Source organism: Epargyreus clarus, unplaced genomic scaffold (assembly GCF_041222505.1).
Source record: "Epargyreus clarus isolate Ecla_fem2 unplaced genomic scaffold, WU_Ecla_fem_2.2 ptg000012l, whole genome shotgun sequence".
NCBI classification, from domain to species: domain Eukaryota; kingdom Metazoa; phylum Arthropoda; class Insecta; order Lepidoptera; family Hesperiidae; genus Epargyreus; species Epargyreus clarus.
In genome coordinates, this window is record NW_027332220.1 from 9617339 (window position 1) to 9644025 (window position 26687).

Consider the following 26687-nt stretch of genomic DNA (forward strand, 5'->3'; position numbering starts at 1 on the left):
TTAATAATGATTCAATAAAACAGTTAAACTGAGACAATATTTTTATTTAAGCACTGGAATAACTCTAAGTTCTATCCTATCTACGTATCTATTGTATTATATGTTCATATTAATTTAAAATAGAAAAACGTCTGTGCAATTCATTTCTAAAATATTTTAGGATACACTAGTTATAGAGAGCCATATTCAAATTTCAACAAATTTAAAGTAGGTATACATTTTCAAATGATCAAAAGTAATTAAAGTCTATAATGCAGTGATACCGCGTAGTGAAGTGACAAACAGCTGATACAGAATTCGCCATTTTATTAGCGTTTACGTTTTCTACAGGGTCGGCGCGATCGCTCACTATGACATTTATCTTAGAATACGCTTCGCTAACAAATTTGACAAAAAAATCAAAAGGTTGTCAATAGGTTGTCAAAGGTTGTCATTTGTATGGAAAAAAGCAATGACATGGGCATTGTAGAATCGCTAGCGTTCTATTCTATCGTGTAACTTGGCTACGACTTTTCTACTTCGCTATTTTGATCACGTGATCATTGATAATTTCATACATTTTAGCGTTTCTATAGCGTTTCTACAGCGCAAGCGACTGTAGAATGTCAACTTGGCTAGCCCCCCTGTTGTGTACATAGTATAAACGTTGTTGATTCGTAAATAAATGTAAGTCGTTGAAAAGCAAAGTGCACGTTATTTCACAGTAGTATGTATGAGACTATTTAATTTAATTCGATGTTTTGTTTAAAATTTACATTTTAATCTATTTTTAGTTAGTTAGTAAGTCTTTCATCTGAAGTAGCTATTTTATATTCGGAAATATCAAATCAAATTTATCAAAATCGGCCTCGTAACTCCTTTCAGCATTTTTCGCTAATCCTTATATTTTTGGATTTGGCCCTGAAGGCCTATTTGAAAAATTCACCTGTATATCTGGTATCTGGTATAAGCAAGCGATAATTGGGAAAAAAACCGATCGAAGTAGAAAATTGGCGAACGCGGCGCTTATTAATTATTATAATAAAAAAATATAATCTTATGTCCGCGCGTTGCAACCTTTTTTTTATAATATAAGAGTAGCAGACGAGCATGCAGTCCACCTGATGGTAAGTGGCTACTGCCGCCCGTGGACATCTGCAATCAACCCCAGATAGGATTAGATATTCCTACCTGAGGTCGGCCACAGATGCGCCGCTACCCCTGAGGACTAAGCTGGAACGCCTCGGAAAAGTCTGTCTCCCTTACCACACCCTTCAAAACGGAACACAGCAGCGCTTAACACTGCTGTTATTAGGTAGAAATAGGTGTGGCGGTGGTGCCGCCGGAGTCGAACCACAAAGGGTTCTACCACCTTCAAAACCTGTCGCCATATCTCCACAACCACTTACTCCCGTTATCTTACTCTCCGTATCAATTTTCTAAATTAGATACTTTTCTAGGCAATAATTGTCAAATTTCGAACTTTTGTAGGCAATTGGTTAAGATTGATTATACCAAACTAGTGTTAGATCCGTATGGGTACTCAAAATCCGATTTTTTCTATGCAATAATTGTCAAATTACGAACGATCGTAGGCAATTTGTTATGATTGATTATTCCAAGTGTTAGATTAATCAATACATATAGATCACGGAATCCATCCAAGATCGGTTATCAATTACCTAAATGCATTTTCAAAACTTTTAGACGGAAACCAGTTTGCTCAATCAAATACATTAGATGTAGAAAGTTAAAATTTGGGACGGTTCTAGAAAGTAATGCCATGAATACAGGATCAATATTATGTGTAATTTTTATTTCAGGGGATGAGAGAGTAAAGGGATATATAGAGGGTGAATATTTTCGGAAAATGAAGGGAATTTCAGAGGGGAGTATTTTAGAGAGTTCAACAGTAGGTATTGATATGAATTTTATCTGTCGGTTCAGAAAATTATGGAGCTATATATTTTTGAAAATTTCAGTGTTTGAAGTCAATATTTTTAATGTTGAAAGTATTTTGCAGGTGAATATTCTTAACGATTTTAATTGATCTTAGTATGCTTTTAGTTCTATTCTCAGTATTTTAGTAAATGTTGACTGGATTTTGGGGAGGATTTAAAATAAATTGTTTGGATGTAAGTAGAAAAAATGGATTGTAAGTTTAAAATAAATACCTAAAACTAAAGAAATAAAATAAATTGGTTAAAGAGCAGATATTGTCAAGATTTTCAAACAAAAACTTACACCTTCACACGGATTAATTGGCCTTTGAAATATGTTTCAGAACAATTGGTAACAAATCGTGGACGATACTTCCTTGCGTCCAGTCTATTACATAGTAAAGATACTTCGCCGCCTTGAAATTGAATGAAGCCACAAACGGCTTATTTTAGTAAGTTCTTTTTTTGAATCCTTGACAAATAAAAACATTTTTAGAGAAAATTTACGAATAAATAACTAATTTACGTAATAATTACGTAATTTACGTAATAAATAAATAATTATTTCAAATATTTTAGGGACATTTTAGCACGGAGACGTGGCAAAACTTTTTTACGCAACTATTTCAATTCTCAAAACTGGGTACATTTTCTTGTTAGGAGTGAGTAATTTTTACTAATCTATGCGTCCAGTCTATTACTTAAATGTTTGTTTCTTTTTAATAACTCAATATAAACATGTGAAAATCGTAAAAGTACGTAAACAATCAATGAGACAGCATCTGCGCAGATGACAAAGCAAAAAATCAAAAGCATCACAAAGAACCACCATTGTTACTGTATAAGCATATCTAACACAATGAGTTTTTGTTACCAATTCAGATTTCACGCAGTGCCCGTGGCTATGGGTCAATAAGTAAAAATATTCGTTCCTCGTTGTTCTACATATGATGTCTTTTGCGTACAACAGTGACTGACGAAGAGCTGACATGTAAAATAAAATTGGCCAAGTGCGAATAGACACCGTATATGGAGGGTTCAGTACTATCAATGTTTTACTTATTATGGTTTAATACATAAACTGAGAGATGAGAGCAGTGATAGCCTAGTGTTTAAGAAACGCGGCCTCATGATCGAGGGGTCCGAGGTTCAAATCCCAGGCACGCACCTCTGATTTTTCAAAGCTATGTGCGTATTAGGAATTAATTATGGTACAAACGGTGAAGGAAAACATCGTGAGGAAACCTTACGATGTTTTCCTTCCTGAGAAATCTTTAAAAAAAAGTTTTCAAAGGTGTATAAAGTCTACCATTTCGCACTTGGCCAGTGCGGTGGACTATGGCCTAATCCTTCTCATTCTGAGAGGAGACCCGTGCCCAGCAGTGGGACATTAAAGGGTTGATGATGGATACATAAACGAATTCTACTTTTAACATTATAAAACTATAAAGAACTATTTTTAATTTAGATTCGGTACATATTCATTTAAAAACCGAATTTAGTATTACACGTGCTCTGTTAAATTTTCAACTTTCCATCTATTGTCTATGGTTCAGATAGAGCAATGACAGACGAACAGAAAACGGAGGCTTAGCAATAGGGTCCCATTTACCCTAGATATATCTTAAATTTTGTATAAAAATATTGAATTTGAAATTCCACGACGTGAATTTGATAACAACAAAAATATGCTTTGGAAAATCATAACTAGAAAGTTAACAAACAATAACGTCCATTTTCTAGCAAAAAGAAGTGTAATGAGAACAATGGTACAGAAACTTACAAACACAATTTCTCGTCAGTAACCATCAGAATTTCACCTTGCAATCGGTCAGCAAAAACACTGATTGGTCCAATCGAACGATAAAAAAGTATTCATTGTTTACACGCGCTTTGATTGATTGTAATCGATTGATTGTAATCAGCCAAGTTGGTCAAGGCGCTGGCCAATGTTGTGAGATGTCCAACAATGTATACATAATTGTATATACCACAGATTTGTTTGTTGTGTCCAAAGGTCTGTGATATAATTCGACCCCTCCTACGTATAATATCGTAACCCACAAAAGTACCTTTTCGTTTTTCTTGCAGAAATTGCCTTATTTTAATGTGTTATATCAACACTAGTAACGTTATAAAGCGTATAAAATAAAATATACATACCAAATTTCACAGAGATACCTACAGAAATGTAGATTTTATTCGCATTTTAGCATATTCGAAACTTTGAACGTTCTCCTGTAAAGTAGTCATTTTGCAGTTACGATATTATATGTAGGGTCGATACCTATTTATTTAGTTCCTAATATAAATATCTCAGAATCATCATTTTAATTAGAGGAATACTACCTAACAGCAAATTTTAATTCAATAAAAGGAGAAGACACTCGTATATGCAATTAATTGAACTTTTAAGTCAATATATTTAATAAATATGTAATTAAGCTGCCAGTATTTTAGAGACAAGAAGGGTGTGTTAAATATGTAGGTACCTCATTCATTGAAAATAAAATTGTGAACAAAATTTGGCCTAATTTTAAGTTTCAATACTCTATACTTCAGGAGGCCGATATTTCTATATACAAATATGGCCCTCATTCACATAAATGTTTTGTTAGGATAATTCCTACATCACATAAAAAAATGTCGTTGCAAGAGTTTTTCAGAAATAGCTATAGAAAAATAAAACAACCAAAAATCTTAAATATCCATGCGCACAGATTAAAACATATTTTTCATCTGGCAACATTACAAGACGAAGTACAATGCAGCGAAATTGAAAGTTCGATTACTTTTTGTTGCAATTCACTTTCTTTGGTCGTTGAGCATCAGATGTGTGGACGTCGACGTGTAGTTATTATGTCTTGGGAATAAAAATATGTTAAGACTAGGGTTACCGATAGTTTTTGGAGAAAATAAGATTCCTAATAATTGATATTTATTTCTATAAACAAGAGTCTGTGGAGTCTACAATAAGGATGCCTCCGACAAATCTACCAACATCTAGATATCGCCTTATATGTAAACTAGCTGACCCGGCAAACTTTGGACCGCCTCAAAATCTATTTATCAAATATTTTTCATATAAAATATAGCCTATGTTACTCGTGGATAATGTAGCTTTCGAATGATGAAAGAATTTTTAAAATCGGTCCAGTAGTATTGAGCCTATTCATTACAATCAAACAAACAAACAAAGTTTTCCTTTTTATAATATTAGTATAGATAAGGCGCACACACCCTTCCACCAAATCGCAAGAACTGCTTTACGCTAGAAATAAGTTTGGCAGTACCTCACTCGTCGAGCCACCAATATTAACCACCTTTTTATTTTTTTAATATTGGTTTTAATAATCAAATAAAAAGTTAGGGAATAATAATAAATGCTTTAGAAAATAAATTTCCCTATTGAACATAAGGAAATTGCCATTAATTCTTTGATAATTTGTTATGTGTTGATGAGTGGACGTCCAAAAATGAGGCATCTCATGGAAAGAACTTGTTGGCACAGACAAAACATCGAAGGCAGTGGCTATTTCAGTCAATACCAAATCAATATCAAAAGAAATTAAAATAATTCAATCTATCTACAACTGGCAACCCTAGCTAAGAAGAAGTCGATTTATCACGTTTTCATAATTGACAGCTTCCCGCGTATGTTTATTTACATTTTTATCGAATTATTTTAGACTGTGTGTATCTCGTTAAACCAAACATCAGGCTTATTTTAATAATAGGCTTTTGCCGCAACTAATCTTGACTGTTCATCTTTGTGAACGTAATAGAGTAACTTTTCAAAGAGACGCTGGTGCCCATCTTCATTATTAATATCTTAATACTTTGCTATACCATCCAAGGAAACACACCTTATGGGCATTCTGGACCAATTCGATACAGTACCAATAGGAAACTGACGATAATAGCCCTGATAATACGTTTTTGCAGCTAGAACTAAAGGCCGTAAGGTGTCTCTCAAGGAAACCCCTCAGGCCCCTGGGGTCTTAGAAAGAGTAAAAATGCCTTTGCATAAGGATCATCTACAGATCCTATCCTTACATTTATATAAAAATTGAAGCAGTTTAACGAACAAGAAGCCGACATAATTAATTCATTTGCTAATGATAAAAACAAATACCTTAGTAAGTAATTTTTCCGTGTCAAATTCTACCTTATATTAGTATCTAATACATATTTAGTAACAATGTTGACACAGCTGTGTTCTGGTTTAAAGGAGGAGATAAAGACAACTTTCTTTATTGATATAAAGGTATCTGTATTCCGTTTCCAAAATAATTTTTGTTCTACTAGTTTTTATTTATTATTTATAACAATACCCAAGTATGGAATGGATAATATGGAAATATAAACGAGTATGGAGCCCACATGATAAGTAGGTACCACTTACCTGCCGCCTAGCAAGAGACATTTCATCCACCATAAATAGCATTAGAGTCCTACCAGAAATAGACAGCAGATATTAGCCTCGAGTACGAAATTTCAATACCTCGTATTACCCTTACCATTACTACACTCTTCAAACCACAAACCGTTATGTCTAACATTATTTTAATAAGGCAGAATTGATTTAAGATGACCAATTAACTACATACGCTACTACTAACCTTCTAACAGATAAACTAATGTCGTAAGCTTATTAGCCGTGCACAAATAACAAGTAGCATATAAACTAAATGAGTTGTCAGGCCAGCCACTCGACCCAGCACGTTTGCGTCCCAACTAACAATTATAGCAAATTGGGACACGTGATGTGCTGACAACCTCTCTCATTCATCACCTTGATTTAGGATCACAGAAGACTTGTGCAAGAATAGCTGGTATATGTAGTAAAATTGTCGTAGAAAACTGCAAATTTTGTTTTGTTATCACTTATCAAGTTTTTTTGGGTATATTTTTAGGTTCACTTCATAAGTTTAGTTCCTTAACGAATTTGCACAGTCCTCAATAATTAAGTTGTCCTAGATCTCTTTAAAAAATTATAAAAGAAACGACATTTTAGCTTTATCTATTAAACCGTAATAGGTAGATATTTGAAATTTTCAAAATGCATTTGCTTCAGGGCTAGAACAAATTCTATGTTTTCTATTCTATTATTCTATTCTATAATTTTAAAAATAAAAAAATGTTGTCATGGATCTCTCCGTATGCGAGTTGACCTGCACTTGGCCAATTTTTTATGTAAGCAGTACAATTCCTGTTTCATATTTTATTACTATCTCGTGATAAATAACTTCAAAGTTACTATATAGTTTACTTCTAGAATAAAAGTAATACATATCGTGGTTACGTAACTATAAAAAAATTATAGACATTTAATTAATATTACCTTCAATTATAGAATTACTTGAACCACATTTTGTCCCACATAATATATTTTACAAAGATATTAAGTATCGACCTTTATGTCTCAATATTAATATGTATGTCACTTATGCATTCTCAACTTACTAATTCTGTCAATTTATCAATGGTACGAGTATTAGCCTCTAAGCATTAGCTATGGAGTTTCAATCATAGTAGTGCTATAGAAATGAGAATAATATACACTAGGTGAAAGATCCTAAGCTATAATTATAGGAAGTATTTTATGGCACTAGTTACATTTTGCCCTTTTTATGGGTTCCACGAATATCGATTTTCCGAACTTGGCCCCATCTTTACATTTATATTTTTGAAATGGACACTTGATATCTCTCCGTTCACTTAAAATCAGATAAATTACTCGATCTTAATACAATATTTATGTTAATATTACTTAAGTACAATAAAATACTTTTTACAATTGGCAACTTCATTATAATACATACCTAAAACTTACTTCTGATTGTAATTAAAGGCGCGTACTTTGACCAAACTTTCCCTTAACGATAGAAACTTTACAAAGGATCAAAATAGACTACACTGATCACAAAAATCCAGGATTAATAGGTAATATTAGAAAATCTTATACATAAGGTTTGCACAGGTAGAAAAGTCGCTTATAGCCGTCAAGGTCGTGATGACAACATGACAACGACACAATCACACATACATCATAATTGGCTCCCAAGGTCAATCATAGGTTGATTTAGCTGTATTTGTTTAAGCAAATAAGCAGTAGGTACGTGTTAGAAGATGTTTGCCGCTTAAAACCCGTTTAGCTTTGAGTTTTTGACAAATAAGAATATTTAAATCCAACTTGACAATTCAATTTCAATCTCTGTGTCCTTCTCATCTATAATTATTGTAGTATCGCTTGTAAAAGTTTTTATAATAAAAAAAATATCAAACATATGCAGTCGACCATAAGGTAAGTAAACTGAAGCTCATAGACATAAGTAATGAACCCCAAATAAACTCCATGTTATTTATCTTTTTTACTAGGCAGAAATTGTCAACTATAAATCTTAAGTAGGCAAAACATGGAGCGATTGATTATTAACAGCGAGCTTTAGTAGATCAGTTGCGATCCACACAAGTCGCAAAACGCTAGATTTATAGTATAAAAATGTCTATAAATATTATTAAACCTATTTAAGCTTTCTATGCCTCTATTTTGTGCTAAAAGAAAGTGTGGGACATTTTTCTAAAAAAAAACAAACGATTTTATCTGTGTAATTGTTGTAAACACCGGCGCGTGTGAATAAGCATTGTATTTAATCTGTGCTACTGAGTGTTGCCATTATCTATTGAGGAATTACACTCGATTTAATAAATCCAACGTGACCCACACACAGATGGCAATCTTAATTGTTGAGAAATCAAAATTAGGTTGTATTTTTTTGTTTGGGCAACATCGACGTATGAGGTAATTAGGGCTAATGGATTGAATACGTAATGGAGAAGATAATGTAATATGTAATCGAGATACTCAAATGACAGTGACAGATAAAATATTGAGCATTGAGTAAATAAAATAGTAATCAAAGTACGAAATTTGATGCCTTTAAATGCAACAGTAAAGAAAATATGTTCGGAGAATAAATACGTTGAAACCTTTCGTGTTATATATAGTACTGCGTGCAATGCCGGAATTTGGTATATATGGATATAATTTATGCAATAAATTAAATTTGTAAATTAATCTGCTATACATTTTTAAAGTCTATTTATTTTTTTAATTTAATTACGCCAAAAGTTAGAACCTAAAAGATTTTTTGTTACTAACAAATATTATCGAGGTACAAAGTAATATTTAAGATTGAAAAAATATTTGTCAAAGATATAAAGTAATAAATTATTAAAATCTTAATTATCTTCTTAGCATAAAGGTTGTAGATATGGAAAATATTTCCAAAATAAAATTTGACTCTACTTTTTTTATAAAATAAGAAATACTGAAACATATGTTATTGCAAAATGTATTACGTGACTATTTTACGAAAACTAAAGACATGGGCGAAACCACAGATGTTTACATCGTTGCATGAATACTAGCAAATTGCAAGTAATCGGGGTAATTAGTATTAAGGTGACCATAACTCTTATTTTCTACTGGACCGTCCTGGTTCATATGCTCATTAAAAATATATTAATGTTCGTAACTCATATTATAATAAAGTACAAATGTATGTATTCGTAAGTTATAACTATAAGTTTTTAATATAAATAAATTCATTTTTTTAATTGAAATGTATCGACCTAACCATTAACCTTACCTTTAAATTAAAATCATATTATTAAAATTATTTAGAATAAATTATAAATCTAAGAATATATTATTGTTTTTTTTTTAATATTTTTTTATCACTTACACCAATTATTAACAAGTAATAAAAACTTGATAAAAAAAAATGATATAAAACCTAAATTTTGTATATCTATAAATTGTAACAGTATGTGTTATAACAGTATAGGTAAATACATACAAAAAAAAAACATAAAACTCAAAAATCGTTAAAATTTGTGGTTACACTACGATTCAGTGATAAAGTGCAAGTTGCATGATACTCAAACAAATTACATACTTTTTACTCTTCACTGCTTACAATTTCTTTGTACAAATTGAAATATGTACACATAAGGAAGTAGGTATTATATAACAATATAGGTACGAGTATATAGGTATCACATTATTTAGGATTTTGTTAAGTAACATAATTTTTGAAACTTAGAGGGCGTTTGAAAACATTTTAGGCAGGTACAAAAGTAAAAGTTCCAAAACGTTTGGGCCACCATTACAAATTAAAATATGGATTTTTCATAACGTAAGTTGTACAAATAAATAAATAAAAAATAAAAAAAAAAAATAAAATAATTCAGATGTCTTTTAACCCAAAATAATAAAATATATTTTGACTATTTTGGAATTGTTCCTAGTCTTAATCTTCTCTAATTTTATTGAGACAAAAATTCTAATCTTTTTTTCAGTTTAATGCAAATTTTACCCGAGTACTTTTTATTTTATTTCCTAATTTAAATATAACTGGGTAATATCGAGAAATAAAGGAAAATAGAGAAACATTAGAAGTGTACAATTCAAATGCAGTCAAACAAACGTAAATGGATTTTTCCACTAATGCCTACCTAACCACCTATATCTAATATGGCTTTTACGCAATAATCAATGAGTATATTACAAAATAAAAAAGATAGGTACTACTTACATCCATTGCAACAGAGTCCTAAAGGTCATCGTTTATAAACACGACATAATTCCAATTTTCAACTCTACACAAACATTTCACAACCGATACAACAGCTTAAACTATTTAAAAAAATAAAGAGACAAGCGTGCGTTCGGAAATAATATCGAATCGAAATAATATCGATCGTAATAATCGAAGAAAACGTGACGATAAGCGCTGTCGACAACATCACGCACAGATTGGGCCTTCGCTGATAATAGAAGATTTCATAAGCTATTGTTGAATATAAATAATTATTACGTCTTCTACTATTAGCAATACTAGCATTAACCCTTGGTTGCGATGCGATGATCAAATTTTGTTGCAATAACTACTTTTCTACCAGTAGATCTTACTAATATTATAAATCCGAAAGTAACTCTGTCTGTCTGTCTGTCTGGTTGTCTCTTCTTCACGCCTAAACCACTCAACCGATTTTAATGAAATTTTGTACAAAGATATTCTGAGACCCGAGAAAGGACATAGGATAATTTTTATCCCGGAAATCCCACGGGAACTAGGGATGGCGATCTAAGATCGATTAATCAGATAATCGATCTATTGGATCCAAAACATCGATTATTTTAATCGATATTAGTAAGAATTGAATCGTAAACTATGCATTTGATCAAGTGATGATCTTTGGCAAAGCTGAAGGTACGAATTTTCAGTTTTATGTATCTTATATTATTTTCCTTTAAACGCGGGCGAAGCCGCGGCCAAAAACTAGTAAATTATAATCCATCAAATTCAATTGGTGAGTTAGTCACATTTTAAAGGGCATTACCAAATCTTATAAGGCATTTCCAAAGTTTAGAATAGATTTATGATTGGTGTGTGCCAAACAGAATCAGATTCGATGATTATCTGATTAGTTTAATCATGGGTATGTGTTTGAGCTTTGTAGCCAATCATAGATTAGTAAAGATACTTCGCCGCCTTGAAATTGAATGAAGCCACAAATGGCTTATTTTAATAACTTCTTTTTTTTAATTCTTGACAAATAAAACATTTTTAGAGAAAATTTACGAATGAATAACTAATACTGCGTAATTTACGTAATAAATAAATAATTATTTCAAATATTTTAGGGACATTTTAGCACGGAGACGCGGCAAATCTTTTTTACGCAACTATTTAAATTTTCAAAACTGGGTACATTTTCTTGTTAGGAGTAAGTAATCTTTACTCATCTATGTAGCCAATGATAAAAATAACAACATTAAAGCCATGTCGCTGGTGTACCAACTTCACAATTTCGTCACTTTCAGCTCTTAGTTTTCTCAAAATTCGTCAAAGCTAAATTAAAATTATTATTTTTAATACGTGATGTAAGTTCATTCGCAGGATACAAATCAAAACAAATCCATTTTTTTTAATTCAAAATAGGTTCTTAACAGAGCACTTTTTGAAAGTCAATACAACTACCACCACCACTTCACAAGATTTTTCGCTATGGAGAAGAAGCGGCGAAAGAAACTCCATAACACACATCTTTAAAAAAAATGTTTCATACAATGGCTCTTAGCCTAGGTACATGTGGAGCTGGGGCTACGTCAGACCACACCGTTTTATCAGTCCAATAATAACTCATCCTATAATACGCTTTTTTACATAGCGTTTGTTTAATGACAAGTTTAAACTTTTTTCTGTGAGATTCAAGATGTGGTAGGGTTGCAAGATGTTACAAATTGTTAGAACAATACCAAAAGGATTTATTTTCTTTGTCTATGTCTATGTATATCTATGTATTTTTTAGAGAATAATATGTTAGTCACGGACCGATTATCCAAACTTTGGTACTGACTTTCGGATGTAAAGTCTTATTTAAAAATACTTAATTTTGGTTCCAAAATATCTTAAGTTCCTGTCAAATAAACGCAATAATTCTTTTAAAATTATATCCTTACTTGTTGCCGACCTCACTTAAGTTATCTCTGTCAAAAAATCCAGTTTGGAAGTACTTGATCGCCTCTACAACGAGGACGACATACGTAGATACGGAAGTGATGCAAGCAATTATTCATTTAGGCGGGAAGTGAAAATAACCAGTATTTTATTTATTCTGGTTTTATACCTACTCTTTATTTTCGATTGGATCGAGTGTTAATAAATAATAATAATAATAAAATCACAGATTAGTAAAGATACTTCGCCGCCTTGAAATTGAATGAAGCCACAAACAGATTATTTGTAAGTTCTTTTTTTGAATTCTTGACAAATAAAAACATTTTTAGAGAAAATTTACGAATAAATAGCTAATACTGCGTAATTTACATAATAAATAAATAATTATTTCAAATATTTTAGGGACATTTTAGCACGGAGACGTGGCAAAACTTTTTTACGCAACTATTTCAATTTTCAAAACTGGGTACATTTTCTTCTTAGGAGTGAGTAATCTTTACTAATCTATGAAAACATGATAGAATTACTGTAAAATGTGTTTTTGTTTACTTACAGGACATCTTCATAACATGTAGTAAGAATAAGTCCACCAACCTGTAACAAAATAGAACACGTTAAATATATCGAAAATAATCATAGCATAGTCATAACAGCAGCGTCAAGCTGCTGTTATGACTGAGGTAGAATTGATCAAAATCCTTTCTTAGCGGATGCCTACATCATAACATCGACCTGCTTGCCAAATTTCAGCCCGATCCGTCCAGTGGTTTGGGCTGTGCGTTGATAGATCACTATGTCAGTCAGTCACCTTTGAGTTATATACTCGTATATTTAGATTATTTTTCTAATCATTACTATTATCATCATTCATTAGCATTTATCCTAGAACATGACCTACAAAATGCCATAAGGAAAAATAAGTTGAACTATCAATACTTAAAAAGTAGTCTTCAATTTCTAAGAAACCTTTAACTAAATCAGTTCATCTGTAAGATTGACAGATGTAGGATATACAGGTCTGACGATAAATCAAAGTAAGCGTCGCTTTAACATATCCAACTTATAGAAAGTGTAACAAACATAATCTAGGTTTATTTTTTGAGTGGTCATTACATTTGAGTCACTACATTTGTGACTGACATAAATAAAATAGGAGTCCTACTTTTCTCAATAATAAGTACGAGTACATGGAATTGGCCAAGGAATATATTCTCATATCTTAGAACAATAAATAAATAAAATCTTTAGAAGGTGGCAGAACTCTCGTTTGCCTCCGGATGCACCACTGTCACACCTATTTCTGCCTATTAACAGTAGTATTCAGCGCGCCTGTGTTCTGCAATAATTTTATCACATTCACCTCATTAGGATCGTCAGGAATTTCCTTAACGATTTTCCTTGTGCGATTTTAGCGTAGTTTTTAATATTTGAACTATAACTGAATTTGAAGGTGGTATAGGCCTTTGTGGTTCGACTCCGGCGGCACCACCGCCACACCTATTTCTACCTAATGACAACAGTGTTAGGCGCTGCTGTGTTCCGGTTTGAAGGGTGTGGTGAGGGAGACATACTTTTCCGAGGCGTTCCAGCTTAGTCCTCAGGGGTAGCGGCGCATCTGTGGCTGACCTCAGGTGGGTATATCTAATCCTATCTGGGGTTGATTACAGATGTCCATGGGCGGCAGTAGCCACTTATCATCAGGTGGACTGTATGCTCGTCTGCTACTCCCATATTATGAAAAAAAAAAAAAAACTAAACACACAGATTTGAACTCGTAACATTCATCCGTAATTCCGCATGCAGAATGCAGATCGTAAACAATTAAGATTTAATTTTGTAACCAAGCTTAAATAACACTAATTAATGTTCTCCAAAATAAAACAATGAGCAGATTTCTCGTGAAAGTGAATTCTCTTGTTCTCAGCGCCTCAATCTGCTTTGTTTATTATCTTCCGTATATTGCACATTAAGGTAGTTTGTGTACATATAATGTGTCATTTATGTACATTAAAATACGTACTCATCTAATTTAAAGATTATTATATAATAAAGTAACGTCTGGGCGTTTATTTCTTATATTTGGACCGCCTTTTATATTCAACTTATTTTATCTTTAGTATTTGTTGTTATAGCGGCTAACATTATATATACATTGTAAATAAACAGGGGTCTAGCTATTACAGTTCAAGAGACAGAACCCTGTAACAGCACGGACAGACGGGCCTAGTAATAGGGTTCCGTTTTCACCCTTTGGGTATGGAACCCTAGAAATACGTGAAATCAAAGCATAATTGAAATATCTCCTCTCTCTCCCTATAGCTTATCTTAAGTCCTCATCAAAGTTGTATGTGAAAAAATCCTGTACTACGGAATTAAATAAATAAAACCGTTTAAGTAACTGTACTACAAACGAAGGCGCGAGCCTCATACGCGGGTTATAATATTATCTAGCCAATTTCCGTCCGCATATCTTCTTAAATCAAATGTTACAAGACAGACGGTTACGTAACCCGTCAATTATTGATCACTTTCACATCAGAAAGTTCATGCGGCCGGTCCCAACAACCTGTTAGTGTTAAGACAAAGAAATAAATTCCGTATGGTGTTACTTAATCACTTTTTATAAGCTTTGGTTAACTGCGACTTCGTTTTATGTAGCCTGCGATGTTTCTGCCCCCTTTTAATGTAATTCGATAGTGAAGATAGCCGGTTTACTTAACTACACACAGTTATGTTTGAATCGCTAATAACTATGAGACTAACAATAACAAAGTTTAAACCAAAACGTAGAGTATGTATGAAGTCATCGCGCAAAATATGTTTTCCTTTCTTTTTCAAAAATATTATTCTATTTTTAGTCGTAGGCAGAGGCTTAGAAAGCCCAAAATTCCCATTTTTGTCCCTTTGAATCCAATGTACAGTTATCTTTACTAATATAAAGTGGAAAACTTTGTTTGTTTGTTTGATTGTAATGAATAGGCTCAAAAACTATTCGACCGATTTTAAAAATTCTTTCACCAATTCGAAAGCTACATTATCCACGAGTAACATAGGCTATATGTTATATGAAATATATTTGATAAATAGATTTTGAAGCGGTACAAAGTTTGCTAGGTAGCTAGTAAATAATAATTTATCAAATTGTTGTTATTTTGACGCAACAAACAGACATCAATTTTATTTATTTACATACATACAAATAAAATCATTACTAATATTACAAGCGTTATGTCATTGTCTAGCCAAACATGTTCACAGTCAAAAAACAGTACCGGTTTCGATTTAACAGTCTGACAGAGAGACTATCTATTATAACTCTCTTTCGTACAAAAAAGTACCCATACACATAGGTACATAATACTAGGTTTTGCTGGCGGCTCCATCTGTATCGACAGCAGGCTTTAAAAATAATCGTTTAAATACAAAAAGTGTTATCAATATCGCTACAGTAATTTTAATGTAATACTTCAACAAAATTATAATTATACCAACAGATTGCACGGACGTTCTTGCCACGAACGTGTAAGATGTGGAATGAGCTTCCTTCTGAGGTATTCCCGGAGCGCTACGACATGGGGCTTTTCGAAAAAGGTACAAAAAGAGCTCTCCTCCAAAGCCGGCGATGCATTGGCGACTCCTCTGGTGTTTCAAGTGTCCATTGGCGGCGTCGACTTATCCCTGTAGTTCCGGGACTAGAATAGGGCTACGGTATCCCCTGCCTGTCGTAGGAGGCGACTAAAAGGGGGCTTCCGGGGTTGCGGGCGGCAAGAGTGGGAACTCGAACCGTCTAGCTAGCGACCCCGGGAAGGACGGCGGTATGTGTGGTCGCATACCGTCATAAACACTACATGGTGTGGGAGGAGCGAAAACTGCTCCCCCAGGGTAGTGCCCGATCGGGGCATCGCGCTTGGAGGGCTCCGGTTGTGTTCCGTCGGAGATCCCGGAGTTCTCCAACAAGCGTTGAGGACGGCCACCGGGGGGGTTTTAGTGCGGTAAAAATCCCACATAACCCGGCGTCGCTCCCACGTCGTCGGGTACCTTTTGAAGGTTTCCCCCTCGAGAAAAAAAAAAAAAAAAAAAGGCGGCGTCGACTACTTTCCATCAGGTAGTACGTCTGCTTAATCGTTAAGTTGAACAATAAAAAAAACCTTATAGATACATTGAATTTTTTAAACTGGTCCGTCCGTTAAGTTGGTGTTCGTCCTCATAACACCTCGCTCTATCATCCCTTACGTATAATAGAGTAAATTTATATGGCATTAAAGAAGCGTGTCCCAGGGAAGTTATACTTCCTACGGTTAAAAGCAGTACAAAATATATTTATAGTCCGAGTCCAGTAGTTCCGAGTCCAGCAGATAACTTTTTAGGATTGATACATAGATTTTTGGACACTTTTATTAAAATACTCCTAAAACGACTGACCAAAAGGCATTTACTTATGTACGAATGTAAGAAGTTATACTTCTTTAGCTCATTTATGAACAAAATAAAGAGTTCGTGTATCAATGTGTACCTATAGGTGCAAGAAGTGAAGCTATTACAGAAAAAAATATTATAAAACTTTTGTAACGTATCATATCGCATCCTGTCATAACATATCATATTACATAGAAAATAAAATATTTAAAATTACTATGTTGGTAACTCTTTATGCAAAACTTACGACATTAATAGCTAACTTAATGTCAACTTTAGATGTCGGTGTTGTAAAAATATAGATATAATGCCCTAGCGAGCCAAAAGAAGTAAAACTTCTAAAAGTAAATTTACGGTAATTATATTAAAATATTGATTTTTTCCACATTGCTGAGAACCGGCACCGTTGGCGCAATATAGTCCGGGATAAGGTGATCCGTGGTGGGGGTCACGACCTTCGGCATTGAGGACATCGACGCAAGGAGGAGGATATTAAAAAAAATATTATTTTCCCAAACTCAAAAAAGAAGTTAAACTTCTATAAGTGAATTGAAAAATAATTGACACGGGTTAATTGCAACAGTGTATAAACATAATTAGGTACCAATAAAACAAGTTGTCGGAAGAATTATGCGGTTAATGTATTCAGTCATTTATATTCTAGACGGATACTTTGTAGATTTATTGAACCGTATCTTTATAAGCTTCTAACAATAGGTTTTTGTTATCTAGTCCAAATACGTTCTTATAAGATTGTTGTAACAAACAGAACTGGAACTAGCTGGAACAAGTTGGAACGCCTCAGAAAAGCTTTTCTCCCTTACCACACCGTTCAAACCGGAACACAGCAGCGCTTACTGCTGTTATTAGGCAGGAATAGGTGTTGCGGTGGTGCCGCCGAAGTCGAACCACAAAGGGTTGTACCAACTTCAAATGGTCAAATAAACCAACTGTTTTTATCAGCAACCATAGCCATGCGCTAGCTTTAGCTTGAAAAGCGTTTGCGGTAAACGCTTGGAAGCTTTAATCAATTAGCCAGACTTCTCGAATGGTTCCGACATAGGTAAGGTTCCGACCCATATGCTGTTCCGTCCGCAGCGGAAGTACTGAGCCAGCGCTTTCATTTCTGCGAAGAGCCCGCGGCGCAAAAACCCGCGGAACCGGCGAGCGGTCAGCCGCACGTGTCCATTGCGACACGACACGACATTGCGGTTACTGTACCCTTACCATGAGTGTTTACGTTTTGACAAACATGACTGTTTTGGTATTTGTTTACGTATTTACCCATACTATTTCCAATCAGCGCCCCTAGCGGATTGTGGAAATCGTATGGGCCAATACGTAAACAAATACCAAAACAGTCATATTTTTCAAAACGTAAAAACTCATGGTAAGGGTACTGGAACCCAATGTATCTACAAGTGTTGGATTCGGGTCCCCAGTGTCCCATATAGTATAAACTAGTAGTAGTATGACTTTGACTCGTAATTAACGATAATAAGTCCATACAATTTCTCCTACCAAATTGAAATCTGGCAACTTCTAATAGGCACAAATTTTCTATCTTTGGTAGAATCCGCGCCAAACTAGTCCTCTGAATATAGAAACAAGTCGCGTCACAACGGCAAATTGTAGATATTAGCGGGACGAAGACAGCACGGGACCCCCACAGCACCTTCCGCTGCCCGCTCTTGCCCACGGGCACTTAGCTGCGTCAGTGTGCCCTTACTGTTGCTACGCAGTATATGCTTGTAGTTGTGTTCAACTGCATTGGCTCTGACTACACCTGCGCGCAACAACTTCAGAGCGGACTAGAAGTTTGGCGCGGACTTCATCATCTTCATTGGGTAGATAGAGTAATAATAAGGGGTTTTAATGCGATCGATCTTTCTGACCGATATATTTTGAATAGCGAATCGATTTAAAAATTGATATGTTTCAAAAAAGTCTTTATAGAGTTACAATGTTTGATGCACGATGATTTCCGGATAATGGAGCCGCGATTTGGAAAGTGAAAGGGCGCATCCACCGGAGGCTGTCGGCTAGTCTTTGATCCCAGCTCGACACACGACTGCATTTCACTAGAGACGCACGATTTTATCTTGTTTAGTATACTATACTATACTACTATTATAGTACCTAGTACCTACTATACAATACTATACTATACGGCGAACATGCTGTTATCCTAAATAATGACAATGGATTGGATTTTATCTTTAACTAGCTGACCCGGCAAATTTTGTACTGCCTCAGAATTTACCTATCAAATATATTTCATATTTACTCACCTTCTAAATCTTCCCTGGACTTCCACAAATTATCCTAAGCTAAAATTAGCTAAATCGGTCCAAGCGTTCTCGAGTTTTAGCGTGACTAACGATCTGCAATTGATTTTTATATGTATAGATACGTAGGTACTTTGCATTTGACTTTTTTTTTCATTTCCAATTTTGAATGAACCAATTATTAACTTCCTATATTGTGAATAGTTCTTAAAATGACTAATAGTAAGGTCAGGAATAAACTCACCCCATATTACTTACCCCCTTACTTACTTTACCCCCTAGGATTGTTTCAAAAAAGGTAAAATTGATTTCTAACTAGATCGCCAAATACTATTTTAATAGTCTTCTTCAAAGTTGACGGATTTTTTAACAAACTTTAAAATGAGTGGAATATCTAAAAATCCGTCCTTAGTTTAGTAACATGATGATGAAATAGTGTACTATCTTGTAACGACCTATAAATTCCAAAACTATTCCAACCTTAAGAACTTCGCAAGAATGTTTTCTAATCAGTCCCTTCGTTGGTACATCCGGTCATAAAATACCTCTAACCATGCGCATGCGCAGCGCTGGTTGTTTTTGCGCGGCATACTCTGCATATCTCGGACTTAGTAATAATCATCGCACTTAGAATACACTTCTTGCAATGACTTTACTGCAAGTGCTATCCGTGATAGCTTGGTTAAAAATTTGGCCTCCCTGGGGTCCGAGGTTCAAATCCGATTAACTTTGTATTTCCATACATGGTCCAGTAGAGGACTTGCAAAAATACTGTAACTCTAAAAATAGTCAAAAAATACATCTCTTTAGATCCTGGAATCTTGGAAGGAATCCTGTGAGTTTTAAATTTTGAATTTTATTTCGTATTTTGATTTTGCTACTCTAGTATCTCATTAAAAACATAGCAAAGTGGAAACACATGATTGGAAGTGTCGACTGGTTAAACCGTCTTAGGGCGATTCTAAACTTGCGATAGTCCACACCAACACCGACAGCGGTCGCTAATGTCACAAGTCAGTAGACAACGGTTGCCGACGACAGACGACGACAGTCTACAACGTTCGCCGACATGAACTGTCGCTCATGTGTAACCGCCCTAACGGAATATTTCCTATACTCACTTATTTATGTAAATTGTAGAATAAAACACGGAATCCCAGTAGGAAGTGAACTAATTCCGAACTACTCTAAGTGTACACGAACCAACGCATTGCTGCATGGAATAAATAGAACACGGCAATAACTAATTTTAGTACAAAATTTTCTTGGTAACAAACCGTTTTTATGAAGCTCGTGTGCACCGCAACGCGACAATTTAAACCTTTGAATACACTTAAAGATATAATTCATAGCGATATAAACGGAAACATTTCTCAGTAATATGCTAAATATTTTAGGGTTCTGTAGCATACGTGTAAAAACGGAACCCTGTTACTACGTGTACTAAGCCTTCGCTGTCTGTCCGTCTGTCACAGAGCTCTCTCTCTCTTGAACCGTAGTGCATAGACATTTGAGGTTTTATCTACAGAACCATAATAGGTAGACAGTTCGAATTTTAACAATAACTGCTATAATAACAAATACTAAAAATAAGAAGATGAAACAAAATAATGATATGAGAGAAAGAAAAGAAAAAATTGGTAGTACGGAACCCATGTGCGTTTTTGACTTGCACTTGACCAATTATTATAAAAGTTTCTAGTATTTATTTTCATAATAATTATTATCGGAATAGTCCAGCTTGCAGTGGTTAGCGGGTTTTATGACATATTGCGAAATAATCGCTTGCACGCTCATATTTGGCGCAGTTTCTCGGCATTGCTTGTTTATGCTTCAACAGGCTTTAGAACGCGACCTATTTAAGGATAAGGCTTACCATCAGTAGCTGAGAAGAGTTCTAAGAGTTACTTAGCGTCTTAAAGCATTTTTGACGACATCAGTTTAAAGTAAGAAGTAACATAACATAGAAGTATTAAGGTGGTAGAGCTCTTTGTGGTTCGGCTCCGGCGGCACCATTGCCGCACCTATTTCTGTCTAATAACAGCAGTGTTAGGCGCTACTGTGTTCCCTTTTGAAGGGTGTGGTAAGGGAGACAGACTTTTCCGAGGCGTTCCAGCTTAGTCCTCAGGGGTAGCGGCGCATCTGTGGCCGACTTCAGGTAGGAATATCTAATCCTATCTGGGGTTGATTACAGATGTCCAAGGGCAGCAGTAGCCACTTACCATCAGGTGGACTGCATACTCGTCTGCTACTCCTATATTATAAAAAAAGAACATAAATTGAAACTTTGATTTATCATGAATAAATTCTTGTCAAGACATAAATGGTATTTGGTGAAATATAAAATTAACAAGAAAAAATAAATTTCAAATTGGAATTACTAAAAAAAGTAATTGAAAGGTTCGAAGAAATACGTTAAAGGATTTTCAAATTAGGTTGAAATTAATTGAAAGTTTCGAAAAAGTTCCTAATACAATTTTCAAATTTCGATTTAAATAAAATGGAAAGTTTGAAAATATACTAAAGCATTTTCCCTATTTTAGCTTTTTTTTTATATAATATAAGAGTAGCAGATGAGCATGCAGTCCACCTGATGGTAAGTGGCTACTGCCGCCCATGGACATCTGTAATAAACCCCAGATAGGATTAGATATTCCTACCTGAAGTCGGCCACAGGTGCGCCGCTACCCGTGAGGACTAAGCTGGAATGCCTCGGAAAAGTCTTTCTCCCTTACCACACCCTTCAAACCGAAACACAGCAGCACCTAACACTGCAGTTATTAGGTAGAAATAGGTGTGGCGGTGGTGCCGCCGGAGTCGAACCACAAAGGGTTCTACCACCCTCAACAAAGGGTTCTACCACCTTCAAACACAGCTGACGTAGATTCATAACTAAACATTCATAGTTTACCTAGCTTAGTTCAAGTTAACGTGCGATCCCATAAATGTCGCCTCACAGTGTAAGTTTAGTCTATTTACATAGATTCGTCACTATGCGTGCAGACGATACAGGCAACGTTTATGCGTGGTCTAGACTAGAAACTTAGGCAGAACAAATATGACAATGTTCTACGACTTTATCTACAATCTCATTTTTTATATCTTATATTTAAAAGTCTCGTGTCACAATGTTAGTTACCGTACTCCTCCGAAACGGCTTTACCGATTTTCACCAAATTTTATATGCATATTCAGTAGGTCTGAGAATGCATATAAAATTTGGCTACTATCTATTTTTCATACCCCTAAGTGATAAGAGTTGTTCAGCCTTAACATTTTTTTATTTATATGGCAACACAACGTTTGCCGGGTCAGCTAGTTTTGTTATAATATTTTTTTTGTATTATGATCTCTACTTCTAAATAAAGACTATTTTTTATTAAATGCAACATCCATATTGCGTACGATTAACCTATACAATTGTGTATTATTCTTAAAATCTAATGAAATGTGCAATAAAGAATATTCTATCTATCTCTCTATCTACCTTAACATACCCTAAAACCGGAACACAGCAGCGCTTAACACTTTGGGGGGCTAGCCATGTTACAAACTTTGCATTCTATTCGTTTTCTATTCTATTCGTTAGCAAATGGGATTCTACATATACGATAAGTCTATGGTGAGCGATCACATTTAATATCAATAAGCCGTCAAATACAGTATCGTCTGGTTTCTACACCAGCCAAAATACCTACATGGTAATGATTAATTATTTAATAGTAATATTACAATATAACATAATAATAAACATAAAAAATATACCATATTTTATAGTACATGTATTTTATTAATCAAAACTATTTGCAAAAACTAAACTTAATAATGTGTCTATGAACGGTAACTATGGTGATTGGTGATTGTTTACAATGTTTATAGCGATGTTACTAATGACAGTAACACCGATTGCATGTAATTTGTAAAATTGTGTAAAATTACCTATTTCAACTTGGATACGTATGACCAAAAGATAATATCTGGACGTCAAACTTCGTAAAATTTACTGGCTCATGGCACGAATGTCTCTCAGCAACAAACTTGACTACTACAAAGTATACTAAAACCAATATGGTCATATGGATCTAGCTTTGGGGAACCGCATCCAACTCAAACTTGGACATCACACAACGCTTCCAATCGAAAATGCTTCGCCTGATAGCTGATGCCGCAGAGACAACAGGGAAAGAGGGAGTGCCAAATAAACTAAAATCATATACTCGTCATATAAAGACACCCCAATGAGCTTGCCAGTGAGCGTATGAAATCCACCCGCACTTTTAAACTCATCAAAAGGAGAGCTACTCAGGATCTTCTTCCATCGTAGGAGCGGCTTCCAAAGAGGCAATAATTATAAATGGGTATACCACTGGGTGTATACCATACATGTCATGCCAACAAATTAAACCTCATAACCACCAGCTTTATGCCTAGACAGGGAGATTGCAGGGAAACAGGAGATAATAATGAAAAAAAGGATACGGATATTATTATTATATTTTTCTTTAAAAGTTTAAATAAATTGTTTAGTTACAAGTAAAGCTAATATGAGAAGGATTAATAGTGATTCAATAAAACAGTTAAACTGATACAATATTTTTATTTAAGCACTGGAATAACTCTAAGTTCTATCCTATCTATTATATTATATGCTCATATTAGTTTAAAATTGAAAAACGGCTGTGCAATTCATTTCTATAATATTTTAGGATACACTAGTTATAGAGAGCCATATTCAAATTTCAACACATTTAAAGTATACATTTTCAAATGATCAAAAGTAATTAAAGTCTATAATGCAGTGATAGCGCGTAGTGAAGTGACAAACAGCTGATACAATATCCGCCATTTTATTAGCGTTTATGTTTTCTACAGGGTCGGCGCAATCGCTCATTATGACATTTATCTTAGAATACGCTTCGCTAACAAATTTGACAAAAAAGTCAAAAGGTTGTCAAAATGTTATCAAAGGTTGTCATTTGTATGGAAAAAAGCAATGACATGGGCATTGTAGAATCGCTAGCGTTCTATTCTATCGTGTAACTTGGCTACGACTTTTCTACTTCGCTATTTTGATCACGTGATCATTGATAATTTCATACATTTTAGCGTTTCTATAGCGTTTCTACAGCGCTAGCGACTGTAGAATGTCAACTTGGCTAGCCCCCCTGTTATTAGGCAGAAATATGTGACAATGGCCTTTAGAGTCGAACAACAGCATTCTACCACCTTCAACACAAAAGTTACAAGTAAAACTAATATAAAACACGTAAAGGTTTTATATAAGTTTTGAAGGTGGTAGAACCCTTTGTGGTTCGACTTCGACGGCACCACGCCACACCTTCAAACCGGAACACGGCAGTGTTAAGCACAGCTGCGTTCCGGTTTGAAGGAAGTGGTAAGGGAGACATACTTTTCCGAGTCACCTTAGTCCGCAGGGGTAGCAGCGCATCTGTGGCTGACTTCAGGTAGAAATATGCAATCCTATCTGGGGTTGATTACAGATGTCCATGGGCGGCAGTAGCCACTTACCATCAGGTGGACTACATGCTCGTCTGCTACTCCTATATTATATAAAAAAAAGATGAAAATTAATTTCAACGAATTTTCAACGAACAAACTCATCTGCCCCACATTTCGTAACAATAATATTCGCGTGACTTGCAAGAATAACGCCGGTGTGTGGAGGCGCTGCCAATGTGTTATGTCATAATATATGTACATATATTTCGCGTAAAATTCGTCAATCTTCACCTTGACTTTATGGTGTTGTGTGGTAGAGTTTTAACTGCTTCCCAACTGGAGTCAGGGGTTCAATAAAAGTGCCGCTATTTTCAAGGTTGTTTCCAGGGAATTAATTCAAAAAGATTCAAAAGTGAAATAAAACACAATGAAGGAATCTTTACGAATCTACTTTACTTTTTTATAAGAATAAAATCCTTAACGAACGCTGATGATTAGTGGCCACTCTTGCCCGTGGACATCTGTGATCAGGGTTCTATCTGAAGCCTATCGGATACTAATCAGTTGCTAATTCTGAGGACTAAGATGTTGAACTCATATGTAAACCAGTAGGTATTTACACCCCTCTAAACTGCTTCACGCTAGCAAGTACGCTAGTGTGGCACCTATATCGTCAAACCATATTGGTTCTACCACCAATGGTGTGTGAACTCTCAGAATTATTTTAAAATATCATTTTGAAAATTAAATCTAACCCGACACAACAAAGAATAAGTATAACGTTTACAAATGTTTAATAATATACACGATCTTGAAATTCCGAAACAGAAAACAGTGATTTATCTATCTTTCTATCTCTTAAATTAATTTAAACTACTTTCACCCAAAGATATAGTTTACAAAAGTTAATTTAACAGTTATAAACGGGCATGCAGTCCACCTGATGGCAAGTGGCAACGACCGCTCATGGACTTCTGTAATCAATCCTAGATAGGATTAGAGTCCTACCTGAGATCGGCCACAGGTGCATTGCTAACTGACGACTAGCTTAAAACGCCTCGAATAAGTATATCTCCCTTACTCCCTTCAAACCAGAACCCAATAGCGCTACACTGATGTTATAACGCAAAAACTTGAATGTCGTAGAACCCTTTGTGGTTCGACTCCGGCGGCACCATCGCAACGCTTATATCTGCCCGATAGCAATGTTAAGTGTTGATGAATTTTGGTTTGATGGGTGTGGTAAGGGAGACATACTCTTCCGAGGTGTTCCAGCGTAGTCCTAAGGGATAGCAGCGCATCTGTAGTCGACGAGGTTCTCAGTAATATCCAATCTTATCTGGGGTTGATTACAGATATCCATGGGCGGCAGTAGTCACATACCTATAACATAAAAAAGAAATAGGTTTGGCGGTGGTGTAACTGTCTGTTTAAATAGAAAGAAATAGTTACTGTAATCTATTCGCTATAATCAGTGTTCATTTGTATCAGTCTTTCTGTCTAACTAGACATCTATACAAACTTTATGGTTGTCTAGTTAGTTCAGTGTTTCTCAATCTTTTTCATTCTACGACTCCCTTCCCTAATACTTCACGATCCCCTACCGTACGCTATGTCTTAATTGCTTACTTACTTTATGTTTCAAATATCCTTACAATATTTTAATTAATAATCATAATCAACCCATTACTGTCCCACTGCTGGGCACAGATCTCCTCTGTGAATGAGAAGTGTTAGGCCAATTATTTTCATTATTAGGTTATATTTAAGTCAATAAATAAGTAATTATTAACATTTTCTTCTCTATGAAATTTATACTTCAATGAAACTTCGCAACCTCCCACGTCCCTAATTTATTTCCTAACCATGGGGGTCGCTAAACACTTTGAGAGCCACTGAGTTTATCGACAAAACAGCAGGTATCTAATTACATTACGATCCAATAAATCGATACGCCTTTCAACAAATCAAACAGTTACTTTCAAAAGCTCCAATTACGTAATAGATAGAACTTCCGGTCGCGTGAAAGGTGGCTAATCAGGTGTATGCGATGGCCTATAGCGTTGTGGTTG

General features: G+C 34.8%; 1 protein-coding gene across 1 annotated transcript in view; it reads right to left on the bottom strand.

Moving 5' to 3' along the window:
* The window catches only part of LOC140746381 (uncharacterized), a 41066-nt gene extending 30406 nt beyond the window's left edge, over positions 1–10660 (bottom strand). The window contains exon 1 of the mRNA XM_073078506.1: positions 10523–10660. Coding sequence (XP_072934607.1) covers positions 10523–10551 — 29 coding nt within the window. The 5' untranslated portion in view covers positions 10552–10660. The remainder of the gene's footprint in view (positions 1–10522) is intronic.
* Between the last annotated feature and the right edge of the window lie 16027 nt (positions 10661–26687).